Source organism: Eurytemora carolleeae, unplaced genomic scaffold (assembly GCF_000591075.1).
Source record: "Eurytemora carolleeae unplaced genomic scaffold, Eaff_2.0 scaffold824, whole genome shotgun sequence".
In the NCBI taxonomy this organism is placed as follows: Eukaryota; Metazoa; Arthropoda; class Copepoda; order Calanoida; family Temoridae; genus Eurytemora; species Eurytemora carolleeae.
In genome coordinates, this window is record NW_019396774.1 from 138,296 (window position 1) to 158,213 (window position 19,918).

General features: G+C 32.5%; 1 protein-coding gene across 2 annotated transcripts; it reads left to right on the forward strand.

Annotated features, from left to right (window-relative positions):
- Positions 1-11,999: 11,999 nt before the first annotated feature.
- On the forward strand, positions 12,000-19,694 carry LOC111708544 (collagen alpha-1(XIV) chain; the record flags this gene model as incomplete). 2 transcript variants are annotated; one of them, XM_023481950.1, is given in 8 exon segments in its annotated part: positions 12,000-12,072; positions 12,284-12,495; positions 13,748-13,826; positions 15,200-15,290; positions 15,983-16,041; positions 16,311-16,429; positions 16,902-17,004; positions 19,587-19,694. In XM_023481950.1, coding segments are annotated over 8 exon segments (840 nt in total), but the record flags the coding sequence as incomplete, so codon positions are not given.
- Positions 19,695-19,918: the final 224 nt, after the last annotated feature.

Sequence of the window (19,918 nt, forward strand, 5' to 3'; positions counted from 1 at the left end):
ACTCATTTTATCTACAGTGAAACCCTGAATAACGAATACATCGAAAGAATTCATCAAATGTCGTATTCTTCACTTTCTAATAATGAAATGTTGCAGATATTTAGTTTTTTAATTAAATGATTATATGGAACTCTTTAAAACTGTTCCCGCATATTCATGGCTATTTATTTATTTTCGCAAATACTGAAATTTACGTAATATAGTATAAAACTCATTGAAAAATTTTCAAGACGACATTTGATAAATTCTTCCGATGTTTTCGTTATTAAGGGTTTCACTGTATCAAATATTGACCTTTATACTCTTCTAGGTATTGATTACGTGAACACGACGTACTCTGAGAGGTTGGATAATGCTCTGTTCCCGTATCCGTCTAGTCTCGTGGTTCCACTAGTCAACTACGCTAACTTTAATGAGAAATGTGTTGATGTTTGTTTAACCCTTTTCCTTCAGTATTCTCCATACATTCTTCTCATTCAGGTAGATACAGGGATAAGAGCCTGATACTTAAGATATCGTATTGAAACCCAGTAATGGAAACCCGGTTTCATGTGTGGGGTCAGGCAGTTTTGTAGATATCGATATTTTTTTGTTAAGAAATTTTATTTTGTATGGCTTTCTTTTATTTTCTTTTTGTTTTCTAGTTTCTTAAATCAAAATCTTCCTCCCAACTTTCCGACAGGGTATGGGGAAAATTGATCAAAAATGTTGCAAAGATTTCCAAAATGTCCCAAATCTTAACAATTGAACCAATATTTTCAACATAAAAATTCCAGTATACCTTCATTTAACATACATTAACTATTTATAAATCTGTTATTTTGATTCGTAGTGTTATAAAGTTTTAGACAGAAATTTTCTCTTTATCGAGAAGGTTCAAGCCTTTTCAGATTTAATCTTGTCCCGAGCTTTTTATACATATATATATTACATAGATTAAATCTTGAAGTAGATAACTTTAGTTTGGATAGAGATATTCCAGTATACTGGAGGTTAGGAAGTATATTCATATATTAAATTCTAGTTTAATATACTAGCTCGGGAACCCATCTTTGCCTGGAAACCAAACTTTACCTTTAAGTATTCAACCTACTCAATATAAAATTTGCAAACATTCCCGTGGTTCTATCAAGTTCCCCAATCAAAATTTGAGGTAAATTGGGAAAGGGGTTGCTGAGTTATGATCGGACATACAAACAAACAGACAGACTGTATATATATATAAAGGTATACCCATGGAAAAAAACGGATTCTGAAGAAAAAGAAAATTCTTCAACCTATGTTGGATTCCCTCACTGAGAGAGAAAAAAAATAGAATTTTAGAAAAAGCTTCTAAAATCAAAATGGAAATAAAATCTATTTTGCTTGTTAGACAGGAAATGATTGTTGAAATTTTATAAATGTATCTACTTGTTACATACATTACACCCTTTAATGATGAATATCTATCTATCTATAATGTAATCACAACACAGCTCAGCCATATTTTATGCTAACGCTATAGCGTGAGTACGCTGTACACATAGATTCAGACAGCTAGAAAATATATGCATCAATTTTAAACACCGGGTCAATTTTGAAGTGTCGCAAAGCTTTTACTGTCACTAACACATATATGCCTTTTTATCGCTCAATCCATTTTTGTACAATAGGAAACTACTACACACTTTTTTCTAGCTTCGGTTTAAAAGGAGCAATCGGCAGAGTTTTCAATTTTGCGTTAGAGCGTCCATATTTTTGTTTAATTTGTGTAGTGCAGGGGTATATGTTTTTAAGGAGTGAAAAGATCAAGGGGGAAAAGCAAAATTGTACATCAAAAAGCAAGTTTTTCATTTATTTCATTATTTTACCAAAAGATTTATTTATTTTTTCTAAAAATTATTAATTTTCCCCGATAAAGTGAATAAACTAATTAAATTTCGTTCCGCACAAACATAAATATCTTCTGGGGTAAACAATTATTTTTAAATTAGAGAGGGGGGGGGAAATATAATTATATAAATAAATATACACCCCCTGTGCTAGTTTAAGTGGATCATGAAGGAGATGTATACTATTGTAGACAATGTTGGTGATCATGGCAGAGAAGTTCTTCTTGAAGATCCCGAGGGTGGCGGGCAAAATTGAGAGGTTCTACAACAATATAGTCGAAGGTAAGATTAATCTTTTTTTGAGAAACAAAACTGATTTTCAATTTCAGGGGAATTAAAGAATATTGTTCATCCCATTTCATCCAATTTCGTTGGGTTAATCTTAATTTTTCCCCATATATTTGAAGAATCTAAATCAAGTTGAAGTATGGATAAATAAACTTGCAAAATCTTTGTTTTTGAATTAAAACAGCCTTAGTTTAGAATTCTTTTATTTACCTATCTTCAGTTGATAATCTTTGTTTTTGAGTTAACAATCCTGAGTTTAAAGTCCTTGTTTTTGAATTAACAATCCTGAGTTTAGAATCCTTGTTTATGAATTAACTATCCTGAGTTTAGAATCCTTGTTTATGAATTATCTATCCTGAGTTTAAAATCCTTGTTTATGAATTAACTATTCTGAGTTTAGAATCCTTGTTTATGAATTAACTATCCTGAGTTTAAAATCCTTNCAGAAAAACATATAAAAATAATCCGATATATGAAATTCAGAACATTATCGTTCTTCTCAATAGCTTTTCAATAAGAGAAGTTATGACTGGAAACATTGAAGATTTCAATCTATTTTCCAATTTACGTTAGTTTCACGTAATATCTTTCCATATTATTGAATAGATAAAGTTTTCAAGGATACCGTTGTTGATCGGACATTGACATCTTGGCAGAGAGGGTGTACTTGAAATTAAGTTTACAATCCTTTAAAACAAGTAAATTTATTTCTTTATGCAGCTACAAATTTATCAATTTTCTGAAGGAAAACAAAGATATCTAGATATTTGACAAAGGTGCAAGCTGGCACCAACGTGAATTTGACATGCAACTCCAAAAATCAAAAGTTACTTAAAATTAAAATAATGATAAGCCATAGAAAAATGGAGTAACTAACATCTTAATTCTAACTGAATTATAGTTTTCTAATTTTATGATTTTAATTTATGTTTTTTTTTACTTTCAAAAATATATTATCTAATATTTAGGCAAATACGGAGGCTATTTCTAGAAGAAGACGCAGAAACGAGGTAACCCTTGGAAACATGTCTTTCTTTGAGAAAGATGTAATAATGTGTCTTAATGTACTTAGTGGTACAGATTCTGGATTTAGATTTAGAGAAATACGTAGATCAGTACAGATTCTGGATGTAGATTCAGAAAAATGCATATATCAGTACAGATTCTGGATTTAGATTTAGAAAAATATATGGATTATTCCAGATTCTGGATTTAGATTTAGAAAAATATGTATATCATTCCAGATTCTGGATTTAGATTTAGAAGAGTACATAGATCATTCCAGATTCTGGATTTAGATTTAGAAAAATACATAGATCATTCCAGATTCCGGATTTAGATTTAGAAAAATACGTAGATCATTCCCTGTTCTGGATTTAGATTTAGAAGAGTACATAGATCATTCCAGATTCTGGATTTAGATTTAGAAAAATACGTAGATCATTCCAGATTCTGGATTTAGATTTAGAAAAATACGTTGGATCATTCCAGATTCTTGATTTAGATTTAGAAAAATACGTTGGATCATTCCAGATTCTTGAGTTTGATTTAGGAAAATACGTTCATATAGATCGTTCCAGATTCTGGATTTATGATCAATTATTCTAAAAATGTGTTAATTAAAAGAAAATTATGATCCTCATTTTTAAATCACGATCCTTCTTTTAAAATATTAATATGTGTATCTTGTTTTGTATAGGTTTGCATGTCGTTGAAGAGATCTAGTGTAATCCATCACATGTATATTTTCAAGAATATCATGGAACTAATTCTTCTCACATTCTTCATTCCGATCAACCTATACTTCGCCTTAGAGGTAATCATATCCCACAAATATAGGAAAATTTTGCATCAATTTTTAAGACTGGGTCCCTTTTAAATAGACTCAGCGTCTTATTTATTCTACTTTATTGTAGCCCTGGACCAAATATATTTCACTAGAAGTGGATCATCCCGGTTTGCCTCACGTAGTCTGTAATTGTACTGTACAGCTTTTCTATAGCTGGTGAACTTGAAATAAACCAGGACTGTGGAACACACCGTACAATTTTAAACTATGACGATCTTGTTTCTTGATTCTCTTTAAAATGAGTAATGGACCAAATTCTGATAGATTTTTGTGATTCAAGTTTCCAACATTTAATTTTTTTTCTTTCCATTTATCTTATTAATTAATCATTTCTTTATACATCCAATGTTAATCCTACACTAGAAATATTCTTCAAAATGGCAAGCTTAGTTTGACCCATTTTCTTCGTTTGATTAATCAATTCAAGTTTTTTTTATAGATCATTCAACTTTAAATATGAAAATGTTTTAAATATCCTATGAGAGGCACTCTGCACGTGATTATATTGTAGGCTGAGGAGAGTCGGAAACCGTCCTTGTGTGACCTGGATGTCCTGCAGATTCCAGCTCTAGGACTTGACAACGGAACTGCACACTTCCAGTGCGAGGGGAAGAAAGTTCATTTCTTCATTATCATCATGTACATTCAGATAGTTTTCCAGGTACACGGTTATACAGGTAGTTTTCCAGGTACACGGTTATACAGGTAGTTTCCGGGTACTCGGTTATACAGGTAGTTTTCCGGGTACACGGTTATACACTATACAGGTAGTTTTCCAGTTAAACGAATCACAGGTAGTTTTCCTGGTACACGATTATGCATGTAGTTTTCCGGGTACACGGTTATACATGCAGTTTTCCGGGTACACGGTTATACAGGTTGTTTTTCCGGGTACTCGGTTATACAGTCAGTTTCTCAGTGTTAGATAGTTCTCCAGGTACTCGGTCATAGTCAGTTTCTTATGGGTTAAAACGTTTTCCAGGTACACGGTTATAAAGTCAGTTTCTCAGGGTTGGATAGTTCTTCAGGTACTCCGTTATACAGTCAGTTTTTTAGTGGTTAGATAGTATTGCAAGTCAGTTTCTGAGGGGTTAAATAGTTCTCCAAGTACACGGTTATACAGTCAGTTTCTCAGGGTTGGATTGTTTTTCAGGTACACGGTTATACAGTCAGTTTCTCAGGGTTAGATAATTCTCCAGGTACACGGTAATACAGTCCGTTTCTCAGGGTTTAGATAGTTCTCCAGGTACACGGTAATAAAGTCAGTTTCTCAGGGTTTAGATAGTTCTCCAGGTACACGGTAATAAAGTTAGTTTCTCGGGGTCAGATAGTTCTCCGTGTACACTGTTATACAGTCAGTTTCTCAGGGCTAAGTAGTTCTCCAGGTACACGGTTATAGATTCATTTTCTCAAGGTTAGGTTATAGTTTTCCAGGTACGCTGTTATACAGCCAGTTCCACGAGGGTCAGATTAAAAAAATCAAACATATAATTGATATTATCTCTAATTCGTTTGTCATGTAAAATACAAGCAAAAAAAGTAATTACCAACACTACGAACTTTTTAGTTTTGTAAGGATTTTCCAGTTTTATATCCAGCTTATTCTAGATCTGTTGTATAATCTGCTCCATTGGATCTCTTTCCTGGTGCGTTTTCTTCAGAAGTATCTCCAGACTACTCAGGAACATTGAGAAGATCGGAGATATTTACTATCAAGACCTGGAGAAGAGCTCAGGGGAGGATTTCTTGTTCTTGTTCGATCTTCTAGCCCATTCTTCAGGTAGGATCTTCTAGATCTTCTATAATATTCTTCAGGTAGGATCTTCTAAATCTTCTAGATCTTCGAGCACTTTCTTCAGGTAGGATCTTCTAGATCTTCTAGCACATTCATCAGGTATAATCTTCTAGAATCTTCAAGATCTTCAAGATCTTCTAGATCTTCTAGATCTTTTAGCACTTTCTTCAGGTAGGATCTTCTGGATCTTTTAGGACATTCTTCTGGTAGAATCTTCTAGATCTTCTAGCACATTCTTCAGGTAGGATCTTCTAGATCTTATAGCCCATTCTTCAGGTAGGATCTTCTAGATCTTCTAGCCCATTATTCAGGTATGATCTTCTATATCTTCTAGACTTTTCTGTATTTATGATCTTCTGATTCCTAATAAATCTAATATTAAATCTGATAAAAGTATTTATCCCAGGAATAGAATCTACTCTGAGAGTTCTCACTCACTCTGATGAAACCTTCAAGAAAATATGTTTACCAAGGTGAATAACATAGATTATTTTAAAACCTATTTTAATTGATCAAAGGTGTTGTTCTCAAAAAGGGAAATATCTATGATGAAATTATCTGCGAGGTTTGCCAAAACTTCAAACTTCTCTCCCAACATTTATTCTTCTGAACGAAGAGAAAATGTGGAAACTTGTTAAATCTAATGTTAAAAAGAACATTCAACTCCGGAGAAAAGTAAAATATAGAATAATAAGTACAGGGAACATTAGTTCCGAAACTAACACTTGGCCCATATCTAACACTGAGTGTTAAGTTAGACATGGGCACAAATTGAAAGACTGGGTTTTTGGGATCCCGGCCCATATCCAGAGTAAAAATCGATAATAAAAACTATAACCAACATTTTATTAAACATGACGAGGACAACAATTCCCAATTTTTAACTTTTTATTTAAATAAAAATTTTAATAGCAGTTCTTTTTATATTAAAGTTCTTGGCCGTTTTCAAGACAATGTTAGGTTTTCCATTTTCGAACATATCCTTAATTTGAAACATTGTGGCCTTTTCGAGACAAAACCCACATTCCCGTTTTTGAGTATAATCCTCAATTCAAAACTAAACTCACGTTCATAACTAACAAAATAAATCACTGAAAACAAAAATTATCTTATGAAGACTAAATTAACTTCTGAATTATTTCTAGAATCTAAGTTTCCATATTTTATCTGTTAAATTAGAGAATAAGGATGATTTATTTTTGATCATTTTAAACAAACAGTTTCCCGCATTTCTTGTTAAATCTATTTTATAAGAACATATGATATTGATTTCTAAATGCTGTAATGATTTTTAAATTATAAAAAAAACAGTATGTTTTTATTTCCTATTTTGTTAATATTTTACCTTATCAAAAAATCTTGTTTTGTTTCATAAGTGCGTAAATACTTCAAAATTGACATTGATATGAATTCCGGTAATTGTCTGAAAACCAGGATATATTCCGAAAACGCGACATGAGCTGAAATCCGGTAATTGTCTTGGATTTAAAGATATATACTCTTGAAAAAGATAACTTAATGCAGATTTGGCCCATTTCTAACACTCAGTGTTAGAAATGGGTCAAGAGTTAGTTTTGGAACTAATATCCCCTGAAGTAAAAGAAATCAGTGTTATTATAATTATTATAATTTAAATGCTTCGCAGGCGCATTCCTTTATAATCTCACTAAAAGACGAATTTTATGCGATTCTGTTCACGATTTAAGCTAAAATTTACGCAAACCCCAATTTACGAATGTAGTTTTTACGTGAGTTTTTACAAGCAATTTCGACTCAGTAATTAACATTTAATTAACATTTAATAGAAGTATGAATAATAAATTTCGCTGCTTCTATTGCTTAAAAAACTTAGTATTCTTTTACGTTTGAATTCAGATTGAAGTATAAACTCAAACATTAGACTCTCGAGCTTTAAGGGATGTAAGCTTAATTTAAGTGAGCCTTCAATTTCAGGAAAAAATGGCAATGCCTGATTCATAACTGTTACCTTGAAAACTTTATCTGATCGATCGCTTTTCTAGGTTTAAAGGTGTTTAATTCTGATAATACCAAAACGTTTTTCTGTAATAGAAATGCGCAAATCACTTTCGTGGAGAAACCACAATTGATACTAATTAGTTTTAAAATTATAAATATTGATCTTTGCATTGAGGGGCACTTGAAGTTATACCCTCACAGTACAGTCTCCTCAATTGTAAATTATTTGTAAATCAAAAATGACAAAATAATCTTAATTTTTTTGATATATGATATTTACCTGATCGATTTCTAGAATTAAGATCGACTCTGAGCACATCAAGGTAGAAGAGGATAAACTGAAGATAGTTTGGGCTCCGGCAGGAATAGAGAAATGGTTGATAGGTCAGTTGATAACGCACTGCACAGAGATACGTAGTCAGCTATGAAAATTATGCATCAACTTTCATGACCATTTCAACTTTGATATGTCGCAACGCCTGGGCCTTTTTTACTTTATACTAACGAAATAACCCTTTTTTTGTAGATCTACCAAGGGCAAGCTTTTGGCCACAGAATTAATGGAATTAATTTGAAAATGTATGATATGTTTTTGGGTGGAAGCGTATACACAGTTTTGCTAACTGTCAACAAATATTTGCTGTGTGCATTGTAGATGTGACTAGGCCGGTGATGATACAGACTTAATTGTAATTTCTATGGTCATCCTTCTTTGTACACTTAAAAACTTGAAATCAAAAGTTTTGAAGATTTTCTGGTTTTAAATAGTACAACGTTCTTACATTAACATTTTTAATCCTGACCAATCCATTCCTTGTTGCGCGCAAGAATTTCAGACGGAATTTTTAACTTTTTATTCTTAGACCATGCGCACCGGGAAATCCGCGTGGACTCGTATGACGTCACGATATTCCCAGCTGAGAATACGAAGAACACCGTGAGTAAGAAAGCAAAGCTGAAGAGTAAAAACCAGTATCCGATTGAAGACGACAAGTACAGCGCATGGTTTTTTGATCTAGCAGGTAGAGTTGTAGGCGTGTTTAACATTACAGCATTGACAGTTCATAATTGACGCGCCGGGTATGGTACAAACGCAGATAATATATATATGCTGGAATATATTCTTTTATATTTAGAGCTGGAATATATCTAAATATATTTTAGAGCTGGAATGCTGAAAACCTCTGGAACTCATGAAATAGAAATATCCTGGGAACCTCCTAAAGGAGATTTTACAAAATATATTCTTTCAGGTGAAAAATATATTTGAGATTGAAATGAAAAATGGAGATTATTTTTAAAGGGCCCTTCGCGCCTGTCTTGCTAGTGATAGTATTTGGTTTTTGTTTATCTGAAAGCTTTTACACTTTTAAACAATAACACTAGAATCCTTAAAATTTACCTTTTTCATTGGAGATTTGTTTTATGTTTGTTATCAAACATAAAACAAATCATTTTGGTTCTAGTAGGTTTGGACATTTTGACGATATTTTGATACAAACAAATAGATACGGCAGATTTCTTTATTAATATGAACTGTTAATATTTACCGGGACATCCATCAATGGGTTCATAATTTAAATATTATCCATTTTATTTTTTATTTTTATTTTTATTTTTATTATTCCCTTGAAATTTAAATTAAATCCATAAAAACTTGGTAATATGAAAAGAAATTTCAAGAAATCTTAAAGCAAATAAAGCAAAAAGTTTTACCATTATCTTTTTGAGTGAAATGCAGTCTTAATACAGTGCACAATTACTGTTTTTAAAAGTTCAATGGATTAATATCTAAAATCAAAACTTGATTCTGACAGTCGTCTTTTTATTCGACAGTTTCATAGGTTGTATTGAAAATGATAATATCTCTTTGTGTTTAGTTGATCCAAATATTGGAAGTTTAGTTCAGCACGCCTCAGGAGGACTACTAGGTCTTCCTGCTCCTCCACTCTTTGGGTTCGGAGATCACGGGTAGGACGGACTGGAAGAGTAAGAAGGGTAGGACGGAATGAATGTTAGAAGGATAGAACGGGTAAGACGGAGATGACGGATATGACGGAGATGACGGATAGGACGGAGATGACGGATAGGACGGAGATGACAGGTAGGATGGGTAGGACGGTTAGGATGGGTAGGACGGTTAGGAGGGGTAGGACGGTTAGGAGGGTAGGAAGTGTAGGACAGATAGGACGAATAAGACGAGTATGAAGAGAAGAGAATTAGATATTTTACATATATAAAAGAACCCCAATGAATATGTTTTATAAAGAGTTAAAAATAAAATAAAAGATAAAAGAAAAAAGATAAAGATAGATTTATTATGTATGAATGCACTTTAAGAAACTTTAACTCCCGAAACTACTTAATACTTAATTCAAGTTACATCAAGGTGTATTCTTTTTATATTCAATTTGATACGCATCAGAACTTGATGTTGAATGTGTAAAAATATTAAATTATGAATTTTCAGAGGTTCTTTCAATGTGAACGGTTCTTTCGGGGATGTGACTAAAGCCGCGACAACGGTGAGATCGGCTACTAAACAGTAAAACTTTTGATTCATAGAGGAATTCAGAGTGCTCCTGAACACTTTTCGGTGTCACGTATTTGATCATATCCCCTTTGTTACGGTTCATCCCCCTTAAACTTTAACAATTTTATTACCTTAAAAGCAAGAGACATAAAAAGCAATTTTAGCATTTTAAGTTTGTTTGAAACTTCTTCTTCCTTAAAAATGATCAAACAATGAATTATTTGAGACATTGAAACTATTTTAAATATTTTTTCCCATCAAAATACATTTATAAACATCGGCAAGTGTTTTAATATTGCTTTTGATGTCTAAAATTACGTGTTAATGGTTAAAGCATTATGGAGATGGAGATGAACTGTTGCACAACACATCTTCTTTCAATTAAAGTTTGTTTATTTATTTCTCATAAAATTTTTTGCACCTTTTCGAATTTAGTTTAAGGGAGTGTTCGCGAAAAATGAAAGGGGGTATAGGCTTTTAATTTTTTTTCACATGATTTTCGCTGGCGCTGGATTTTCGAACATTCCTGGAAAATATGAAAATGTCGTCTTCATTATCAAAAATCCTCGAAACAGGAATAAATGTTTTCAAAACTCTCAGATCGTGAAAAATACAAAATATTATGAAATATCAACTATTTACGAATGTGTCGAAAAATAATCGATGACTATTGTTTGTAATATCTGAATGATTTGTTTGGAATTAAATTGATCAAAAGCGCTTTTTTATCGCATTAAGCCTATACCCTCTTTCATTTTTCGCGAACACTCCCTTTAAGTCGTTTGTAAAATTGAACAATTTTTAATAAAATTCGCAATTTCTGGCCAATCCTATTCAAGACCTTAACCTTTTTTGTTTTATAAATGTTTATATATTTAACCGTTAGGGGTTTACTGAACGAGAGATCAGCAGTAAAATTAACAATTTTACAATATCCGGCCTTTCTCCCGGAGAAATATACGGAGTAGGACTGAAAACCAAGGTAAGATTTAAGTCTGACCCTAAGCCAACACTTACGTATTATTAACCCCTTAAGAAAGCACTAATCCTTTTCTTTTGTGAATCGATGGATTAAGATAACTCTGGTTGGATTAAGATAACTCTGGTTGGATCTATCTAACGATGCTGGGGAAAAAAGCCGAAAAAATGGAATTTAATCGCTTTGAATTAAAAGTCTCTATTGTGGATATCGAGCTCAGACGTTCTAGAACATAAGAACAGCTGAACTAGCTAAAACTATTTAATTTAGTTCAATCAATTCAAAAGTTGCCAACTCTGATGCAGAAATAAAACCAGTAGACAATTTCAATTCTAATTTTTTAATAATTTAATAACTTTTGCTAATTTTCTGTTAATCTTGATTTTCAATGTGGACACTTTTAAATTTGAGGATAAATGCTTTATCCCTTCATCTTAGTTATCCTTGCAGGGCTTGACTACCACGGGATTTGCAGAGGAATTAAATTAATCCATAAGATAGATCCCGAGATTTATATCACAAAAGTTCTGACATCATATCGTACAATTTTTATGTCAAATATATAATAATTCTCTAATCCATGAATTAAGACCGGGGATCGTGTGACCAGACAACCCATCTCGGAGACGGTTCTCACTAAACCTGAGAAGGTTGCCTCGGTATCCGTCTCGGAAATCCAAACAGGTCAAATAATAAAATTTAGGAAGTGCAATGTTGAAGTGGGTAGCCCCTGATGGACATTCAAGGTTGAAGGCGTATAATCTACTTTGCACCTCTAAGGTAGGAAAACAACCAAATTAAAGAGAATGTTAGCGATTTTTAAGTGAAACTAAACCGAAAAACGTATTTTAAATTTTAAATTATGTTATTCTAATAGTTTCTTCTAAAATAAAATCTTTTAAATTTCTATTTCTCGATATTCTGAATATAAATTGAAAATATTTGTTGAAAGAAAATATTAAATTTTTCAAATTTGTTCTTCTGTTTCTAGGATAATAAATCTCAGAAGGAGTTGGCAGTTAAGCATAAATCTGGTACTCCGGTCAACTCCTTCCTGTTTGAGAACCTACCCTCGGCTACTGAATTTAATGTAACGATAACAACAGTTTGTGTTTATGAGAAGCTGAAGACAATTTCTGAAGAGGAGAAAATTTCGTTTATCACAATTCCCCTGCCTCCTAGGAACCTAGAGCTAGAGAGCAGGTAGAGAATGATAGAAGCTTGAAAAATATTAAAAAAAATATATTTACCAAAGATTATTCATTAAACCCCAGGAAGCCCAAATTTTTGTTTACAACAAGGAAAACTACAGATTTTAAGAGCAATGTGTACAAAATAAGTGACTCGATACTTTTCCAGGTCAAGTCAAGTTAAGTTTTGTAGAAAGGAATTGAGTCTTTGCTACAAACTCTGATTTTCTAATCACTATATCTATGGAACCAAATTCTGTTATATCAAATAATCAAAGTTTAAAATATCAAAGGTTTACAACATCGGGTTCTAAAGATATTGGGGTTTAAATAGTCGATTTTGTTACAAATACTCAATTCCTTTATCTCCGAGACTACAACACACTTCTTATAAAAACATTTTTTGAATATATCTAGTTGCAGTATTTTTAATGTTTCTAGGTTTTAAATTCATAAAATTTATAGGTTCTGAGATGGAATTTAAAGAATTTGAGCCGCGGTATAAATCTGCCAAAACCCGGTTTAAAATTAGCGCCGGCTTAAATCTTGAAACATTTGATATAATTTCAAGTGGAACCAACCATATTTAAGCCGCGGTTGAAATTTAAACCGCCGCTCAAATTCTTTTAATTCGGCCACTGTATTCATAATATTGATAGGTTCTATATTAACAATATCTATAGGTTCTGTTTATAAATTTTATTTTAAGTAACTTTATTTATAATATTGATGATATTTGTAGGTGGTACATTTTGAATATTTCTAGGTTTTGTATTTATAATATTTATAGGTTTTGTATTTGTAATATTTCTAGGTTCTGTAATTATAATATTTCTAGGTTTTGTATTTATAATATCTCTAGGTTCTATGTTTATAATATTTCTAGGTTCTGTATTTACAATATTTCTAGGTTCTGTAATTATATCATATTTATAGGCTGTATAGTTTTAATATTCATAGGTTTTGTATTTTTAATATTTCTTGGTTCTGTAAATATAATATTTCTAGGTTTTGTATTTATTAATTTCTAGATTCTGTATTTATGATACTTCCAGGTTCTGCAATTATAATATTTCTAGGTTCTGTTTATAATATTTCTATTTCTTTATGATATTTGAGGGTTATGTTTATATATCATATTTCTAGGCTGTAAAGTTTTGATATTTCTAGGTTTTGTATTTATCATATTTCTAGGTTCTGTTTTTAGAATATTTCTAATTGATACTCTATGATATTTCTAGGTTGTATATTCTTGATATTTTTAGGTTCTGTAACAGTTTCCAAGTAAAATGGGAGGCACCAGTAGCTACTGCGCCCAATCATAAGTTTAAACTGACAATACAGGTAATCTAGGATATAAACAGAAATACAGTGATTACAACCGTATGTATTTAACATTTAACTTTAACCTTCTCCTACAGTCTAGTTTGGAGTTAAATTCCTTTAACTTTCTCCTACAGTCTAGTTTGGAGTTGAATTCCTTTAACCTTCTCCTACTGTCTAGTTTGGAGTTGAATTCCTTTAAACTTCTCCTACTGTCTAGTTTGGAGTTGAATTCCTTCAACCTTCTCCTACAGTCTAGTTTGGAGTTGAATTCCTTTAACCTTCTCCTACTGTCTAGTTTGGAGTTGAATTCCTTTAACCTTCTCCTACTAATTATTTAGAAGAGGTGAGAGAGAGAGCGTTTGAATGAAGAAAAGGAAAATTTTACTTCTGTACTTATAATATTTCTATTTCTTTATGATATTTCAGGGTTATGTTTATATATCATATAGGCTGTATAGTTTTGATATTTCTAGGTTTTGTATTTATCATATTTCTAGGTTCTGTTTTTATAATATTTCTAGTTGATACTCTATGATATTTCTAGGTTGTATATTCTTGATATTTCTAGGTTCTGTAACAGTTTCCAAGTAAAATGGGAAGCACCAGTAGCTACTGCGCCCAATCATAAGTTTAAACTGACCATACAGGTAATCTAGGATATAAACAGAAATACAGTGAAATATTTACAACCGTATGTATTTAACTTTTAACTTTAACCTTCTCCTACAGTCTAGTTTGGAGTTGAATTCCTTTAACCTTCTCCCACTCTCTAGTTTTGAATTGAATTCCTTTAACCTTCTACTGTTTAGTTTGGAGTTGAATTCCTTCTTCTCCTACTCTCCAGTTTGGAGTTGATTTCAATGAATACGTTTAACTTCTCGTGGTCAATCTGTAGAAAGAAAAAAATGTTAACAAAACACCCCATACATTTGTTCAGAGCATAAACAATACTTGCCGCAACAATGTACTGTATCGACGTAGCTAGTACACAGCTACTACGGTATGGCGAAGACGACGTCTAGTCTAATTTATCTTGGAGAAAAGTCCCTAAAATTGATCATTTTTATCCTTACATCCTTTGCATCAAGAATCATTCTTTTTGTATCCATTTATACAGACAAAAGATTACTTGCTTTTTTGATCCAGACTCAATCAGACGGTTAAATAGGTTGGATGAAATGAACATTGAGGTGCTAAATAGTTGATTTGCAGAAAGACAAAATATTTTTTCCCTTAGTATTTACAGAAATGATTTCTTGAAAATAATCTCAAGCGTATCAAAGTATTTATCACTCCACAGAGTGCCAAGAATTTCCATTATGTAGAAGTCAGAACCAGAGACTAGAATTCTTTTTATCAATTTTGCATTTTGCATTTTCCATATTTTCCAGGCTCCGTCTATAGGATACAGTAACTCCTACGAGGTTGGTGGGGACAAGAGAACATTTAACTTCTCCAAACTCCCAGAAATAGTTGGAACAGGTTCTGTTTTAATAATATTATTATTTTCTTTAAATTATAATTTTTTTGGATAATTTCACACACTAAAAAATGTTTAAAGGAATAGTCTTTAACACAACCTCAAATTTCCTAATACCTATATCTTTGTAACCTGGTGGTATTTTTAACCTGGTGATATTTCAAACTTAGATTATTTGATCTAACAGTTTGAAATATCCTAGGTCCACGATAATAGATTGCAAAAATATAGGGGTTAGAAAATCTTAGTTTGTGGCATTATTATTTAAATCTTAATATTGGTGTTAAAATAAGGGTGTTGAAGCTTCATATTTTTATTTTTTTTAAAGACAAAATACGTTTTATTTTATTTGTAAAATATTTTGTTATTTATTTTGATAAAAGAGGTCAAATCTTTTATATTCTTAATCTGTTTCTTTAAATTGTCTTTTAATCTTTTTCGAGATTTACCGTTTCTCTTGGAAGTTAAACTTGAATTAATTTCAGAAGATATGGCTCTACTTCAATTAAAAATTGCTGGTATTGCTGACTGCATTATTCTTTTCTTTAGTTTTCACGGAATTTTGAATGTGCATTGTGCAACCTAGATCTTTTTTAAGTTAAACTGTGATTTTCCGTCTAAAAAATAAGCTTATCATTTCAAAACATGGATCTATTGTAAAAATTCAAATATTTGTTCTACTTGGCGTGTTCAGGTGAAACGTACAATGTTTGTGTAACGTACTGCGTCCAACCAACAGGATCTGACCACGAGGTGAAATATTAAAAAAGTTTTTTTTTTTAAATTTTCATGAAAGTAACTACAGTGTGTCCAACGATACATGATATTCGAGAGACGAATTTGCGGCATATATTCGTCAACCTAATTTTAGAAGAAAATTCTTGCATTTCAGCTCTGTCATTTTAGTGCTTTCAAGATTTCAAAGTTCGATGTTGTTCAAGCCGTCTCTCAACTAAATTTTTTTGGGGACACTCGGTAGTATTTATAGTTTAGAATAGCCTTGATCATGGTTTTTATTTCAGGTTGTATCTGAAGGTTTGACCGAAAGCTTTGTTACGAAACCTCTCCCTCCGTCCAACCTGAAACTAGGTCCAGGCTGGAACCAGATCACGTGGACTAAATCTCCTACTCCTCATATCAGGTCGGGGGCTGATCATATCTTGAAAAAATATGAATTGAAAATAATCAATTTTTAGATAGAAAAATCGGATTAGCTTCATCATTTTATTTTCAGACAAAGATTTAAAGAGTATCTTAATGATAATGAGAATGACACTTAAAATTACATCACACAGTTTCATTTATATTTGTTCTCAAGTACTTTATTTTCCTTTTATGTTTCCCTTGAAACCTCTTAAATATTGTATTAAGATATGGGATTTCAAATAACGGAAGAAATTTAATGAAGGGTCGATTTTTAAGTGTTACTATAGGCCTTTCCAAACCCTTACAGTTTATGTAGCTATACATAACAAGATTTCAATGCTTTACAACATTGGTTTTCAGCTTTAGAATTTAAGGGGTTATTTGCAAGTTCGCGACAGAATTTGGATTTTTTTCTCTTCTTACTTAGTTTAAAACATCTTACTGTATTTATCAAATGCTTATTTTAGTGTATATAAACTGAGATTTAAGAGTGCGGAGGAAGGTTCAAAATCAGAGGAAATTCTTATTCCACCGGAGGAAGGAGTTGAACCCTGCTCCTGTCTTCTAGAGGTACTGTTTTTCTGAGGAGAATAGGAGGATACATTGATAGAAGGACAGGATAGGAGGATAGGAGGATACATTGATAGAAGGACAGGATAGGAGGATAGGAGGATAGGAGGATACATTGATAGAAGGACAGTGATAGAAGGACAGGATAGGAGGATAGGAGGATACATTGATAGAAGGACAGGATAGGAGGATAGGAGGATAGGAGGATACATTGATAGAAGGACAGGATAGGAGGATAGGAGGATAGGAGGATACATTGATGGAAGGACATGATAGGAGGATAGGAGGACAGAAGGATACATTGATAGAAGGACAGAATAGGAGGATAGGAGGACAGAAGGATACATTGATAGAAGGACAGGATAGGAGGATAGGAGGATAGGAGGATGGTAGGATAGGAGAATAGGAGGAGAAAATAATAGTAGGATAGGAGAATAGGAGGAGAAAAGGATAAGCAGAGAGGGGAATGGGAGGATTGGAGGATGGTAGGGTTATAAATAGGAATAGAAGTAGTGGTGGGTTTAGTAGCAGGAATAGAACAAGTGCTAGATTTCTATAAGTATGAATATAAAAGAATTAAGGCGTAGTAGGTTTAGAAATTAGTTTGTGCGTATCAGAAGCACTAATCCGTGAGAATAGTAGTCCTCTCTATTGTCTAGTTTTGGTAATTGAAGATTAAGATGAAATTAGATTTAAAATATTTTCATAATTTTCTTTTCATTAGAAACAGGATTAGTGGCAATGATAATAAAAAGGATGCCAAGAAGGTTGATAACAATAGTAGGCTTAGAATTCACCGTTGCTTCATCTTTCCGGAAGCGCCTGATCCAATCAGGGTTCAGTCACGTGCTTGGTGACGATTTTGAACCAATAAAAATTGCAACGGCATGGTAACATATATCTATTTATCTATCTCATCATCCAATTAGAGATGAATCCTGAAATCAGTTTTGCACCATCATAAACAGACAGTGTGGTCGAACAATAGCAGTAGAATATGTACAATGTTTAGGAGATAAGTATTAATAGTATGGTTAATTTAACGGGTACATATGTACAAGATTGGCGTACAGTACACTAGGAGAATAAGATACTAAATAACTATGTACACTGTACAGGGTCAAGTGTTTAATGAACAGTACAAGGAGAATAAGAAACTTACCAATATGCAAGGAGAATTGAATAAAAGGAGGGGGCAATAGGGTTTCCGTACACTTTGCTGTGACGTTTTTGGGCTGCTGGAGAACTAGTTTTTGCTTAACAAAAATAATAAAGATTGTAAACAATAACACAAATGATAAACAGACATTTGGTGCATTTCAGGGGTTAGATGAAGATTCACCGTATACTAACTCATGTTTGTTTACATTAGATCAGCTGCCTTTATTATTGTTGTTACGCAAAAATTAGTTCTCCAGCAGCCCAAAAACGTCACAGCAAAGTGTACGGAAACCCTATTGCCCCCTCCTTGTATTCAATTCTCCTTAGCCCAAAACTTAAGACAGGGTATCGTTATGAAAACCAGTTTTTAAACCCGGGTATCACGAATGGGGGTAGGCAGTTTTGTGAATATCAATATTTTTGTAATGAAATATTTTTTTTCAGTTTGTTTATAATCTTTATTTTTTTCGAATCTCTTAAATCAAAATCTACACAAATGTTAGGATCCCAAAAAGGAAACTCAGGAGTTTCGTTCAACGATACTCTTTTAAATTTCGGGCTCTTGCCAATATGTACACTGTACAGGGTATTGTGTACAGTACAAGGAGAATAAGAAACTTATTAATATGTACACTGTATCAAGGTAATAAGGGAAGAAAAGTTAATTGCTGTTGCGTATTCTCTGTGTACATATTGAAACCATTTCTTTCTGAGCCCGAAATTCAAAAGAGTATCGTTGGACGAAACTCCCGAGTTTCCTTTTTTGAGGTCTAAACATTTACGTAGATTTTGATTTAAGAGATTCGAAAAAAATGGAAAATATAAAGAAACTGAAAAAAAATAATATTACATTACAAAAATATTGCTATTCACAAAAATGCCTAACCCCATTCGTGAAACCCGGGTTTTAAAACTGGTTTTTATAACGATACACTGTCTTAAGTTTTGGGTTCTGGGTGTTTGTAAACAAGAATAGATGCTTCAGTATTACTCTAGTATCCTAGGAGGATAACACATTTAATTTTGATAATTTGATAATTCACATAATAGGTTCCTATGACCAGAATACTTCATTGATTTTTTATGTAAAAGATGGTTTCCAAGTCAGGCTGTAACATCCGTCTTGTGTTTACTTTACCGCCCAGAGACAGTACACTGCAGCACTAAAAATGCGTACACCTCTGAATAACTATCTTTAAATTATAATTCTTTGCACTGTATAGGGTCTGGTGTTTGTTGTACAGTACAAGGAGAATAAGAAATGAATTTTTTATGTACACTGTACAGTGTACAGGGTCTGGTGTTTGGTGTACAGTACAAGGAGAATAAGAAATGAATTTTTTATGTACACTGTGCAGGGTCTGGTATTCGGTGTACATTATATAAGAATAAGAAACTAACTAATTATGTACACTGTACAGGGTTTGGTGTTTGGTGTACAGTACAAGGTGAATATCTACGCCGTGGTGGATATTAAAGATTCTCCCGAAGGAGTTGAAAGCAAGGAATTACATGAAAAAATAGTTCAGGTAAAACCTCTTTTAAGATTTATAATTAGTATATACCGGACTCAAACCTGAAACTTTGGGTCAAATCTTTCATTATACCTGTAAACAGTATTGTACCTGTATATATCACTGTATACAGTATTTTACCTGTATATATCACTGTAAACAGTATTGTACCTGTACATATTACTGTAAACAGTATTGTACCTGTATATATCACTGTAAACAGTATTGTACCTGTATAT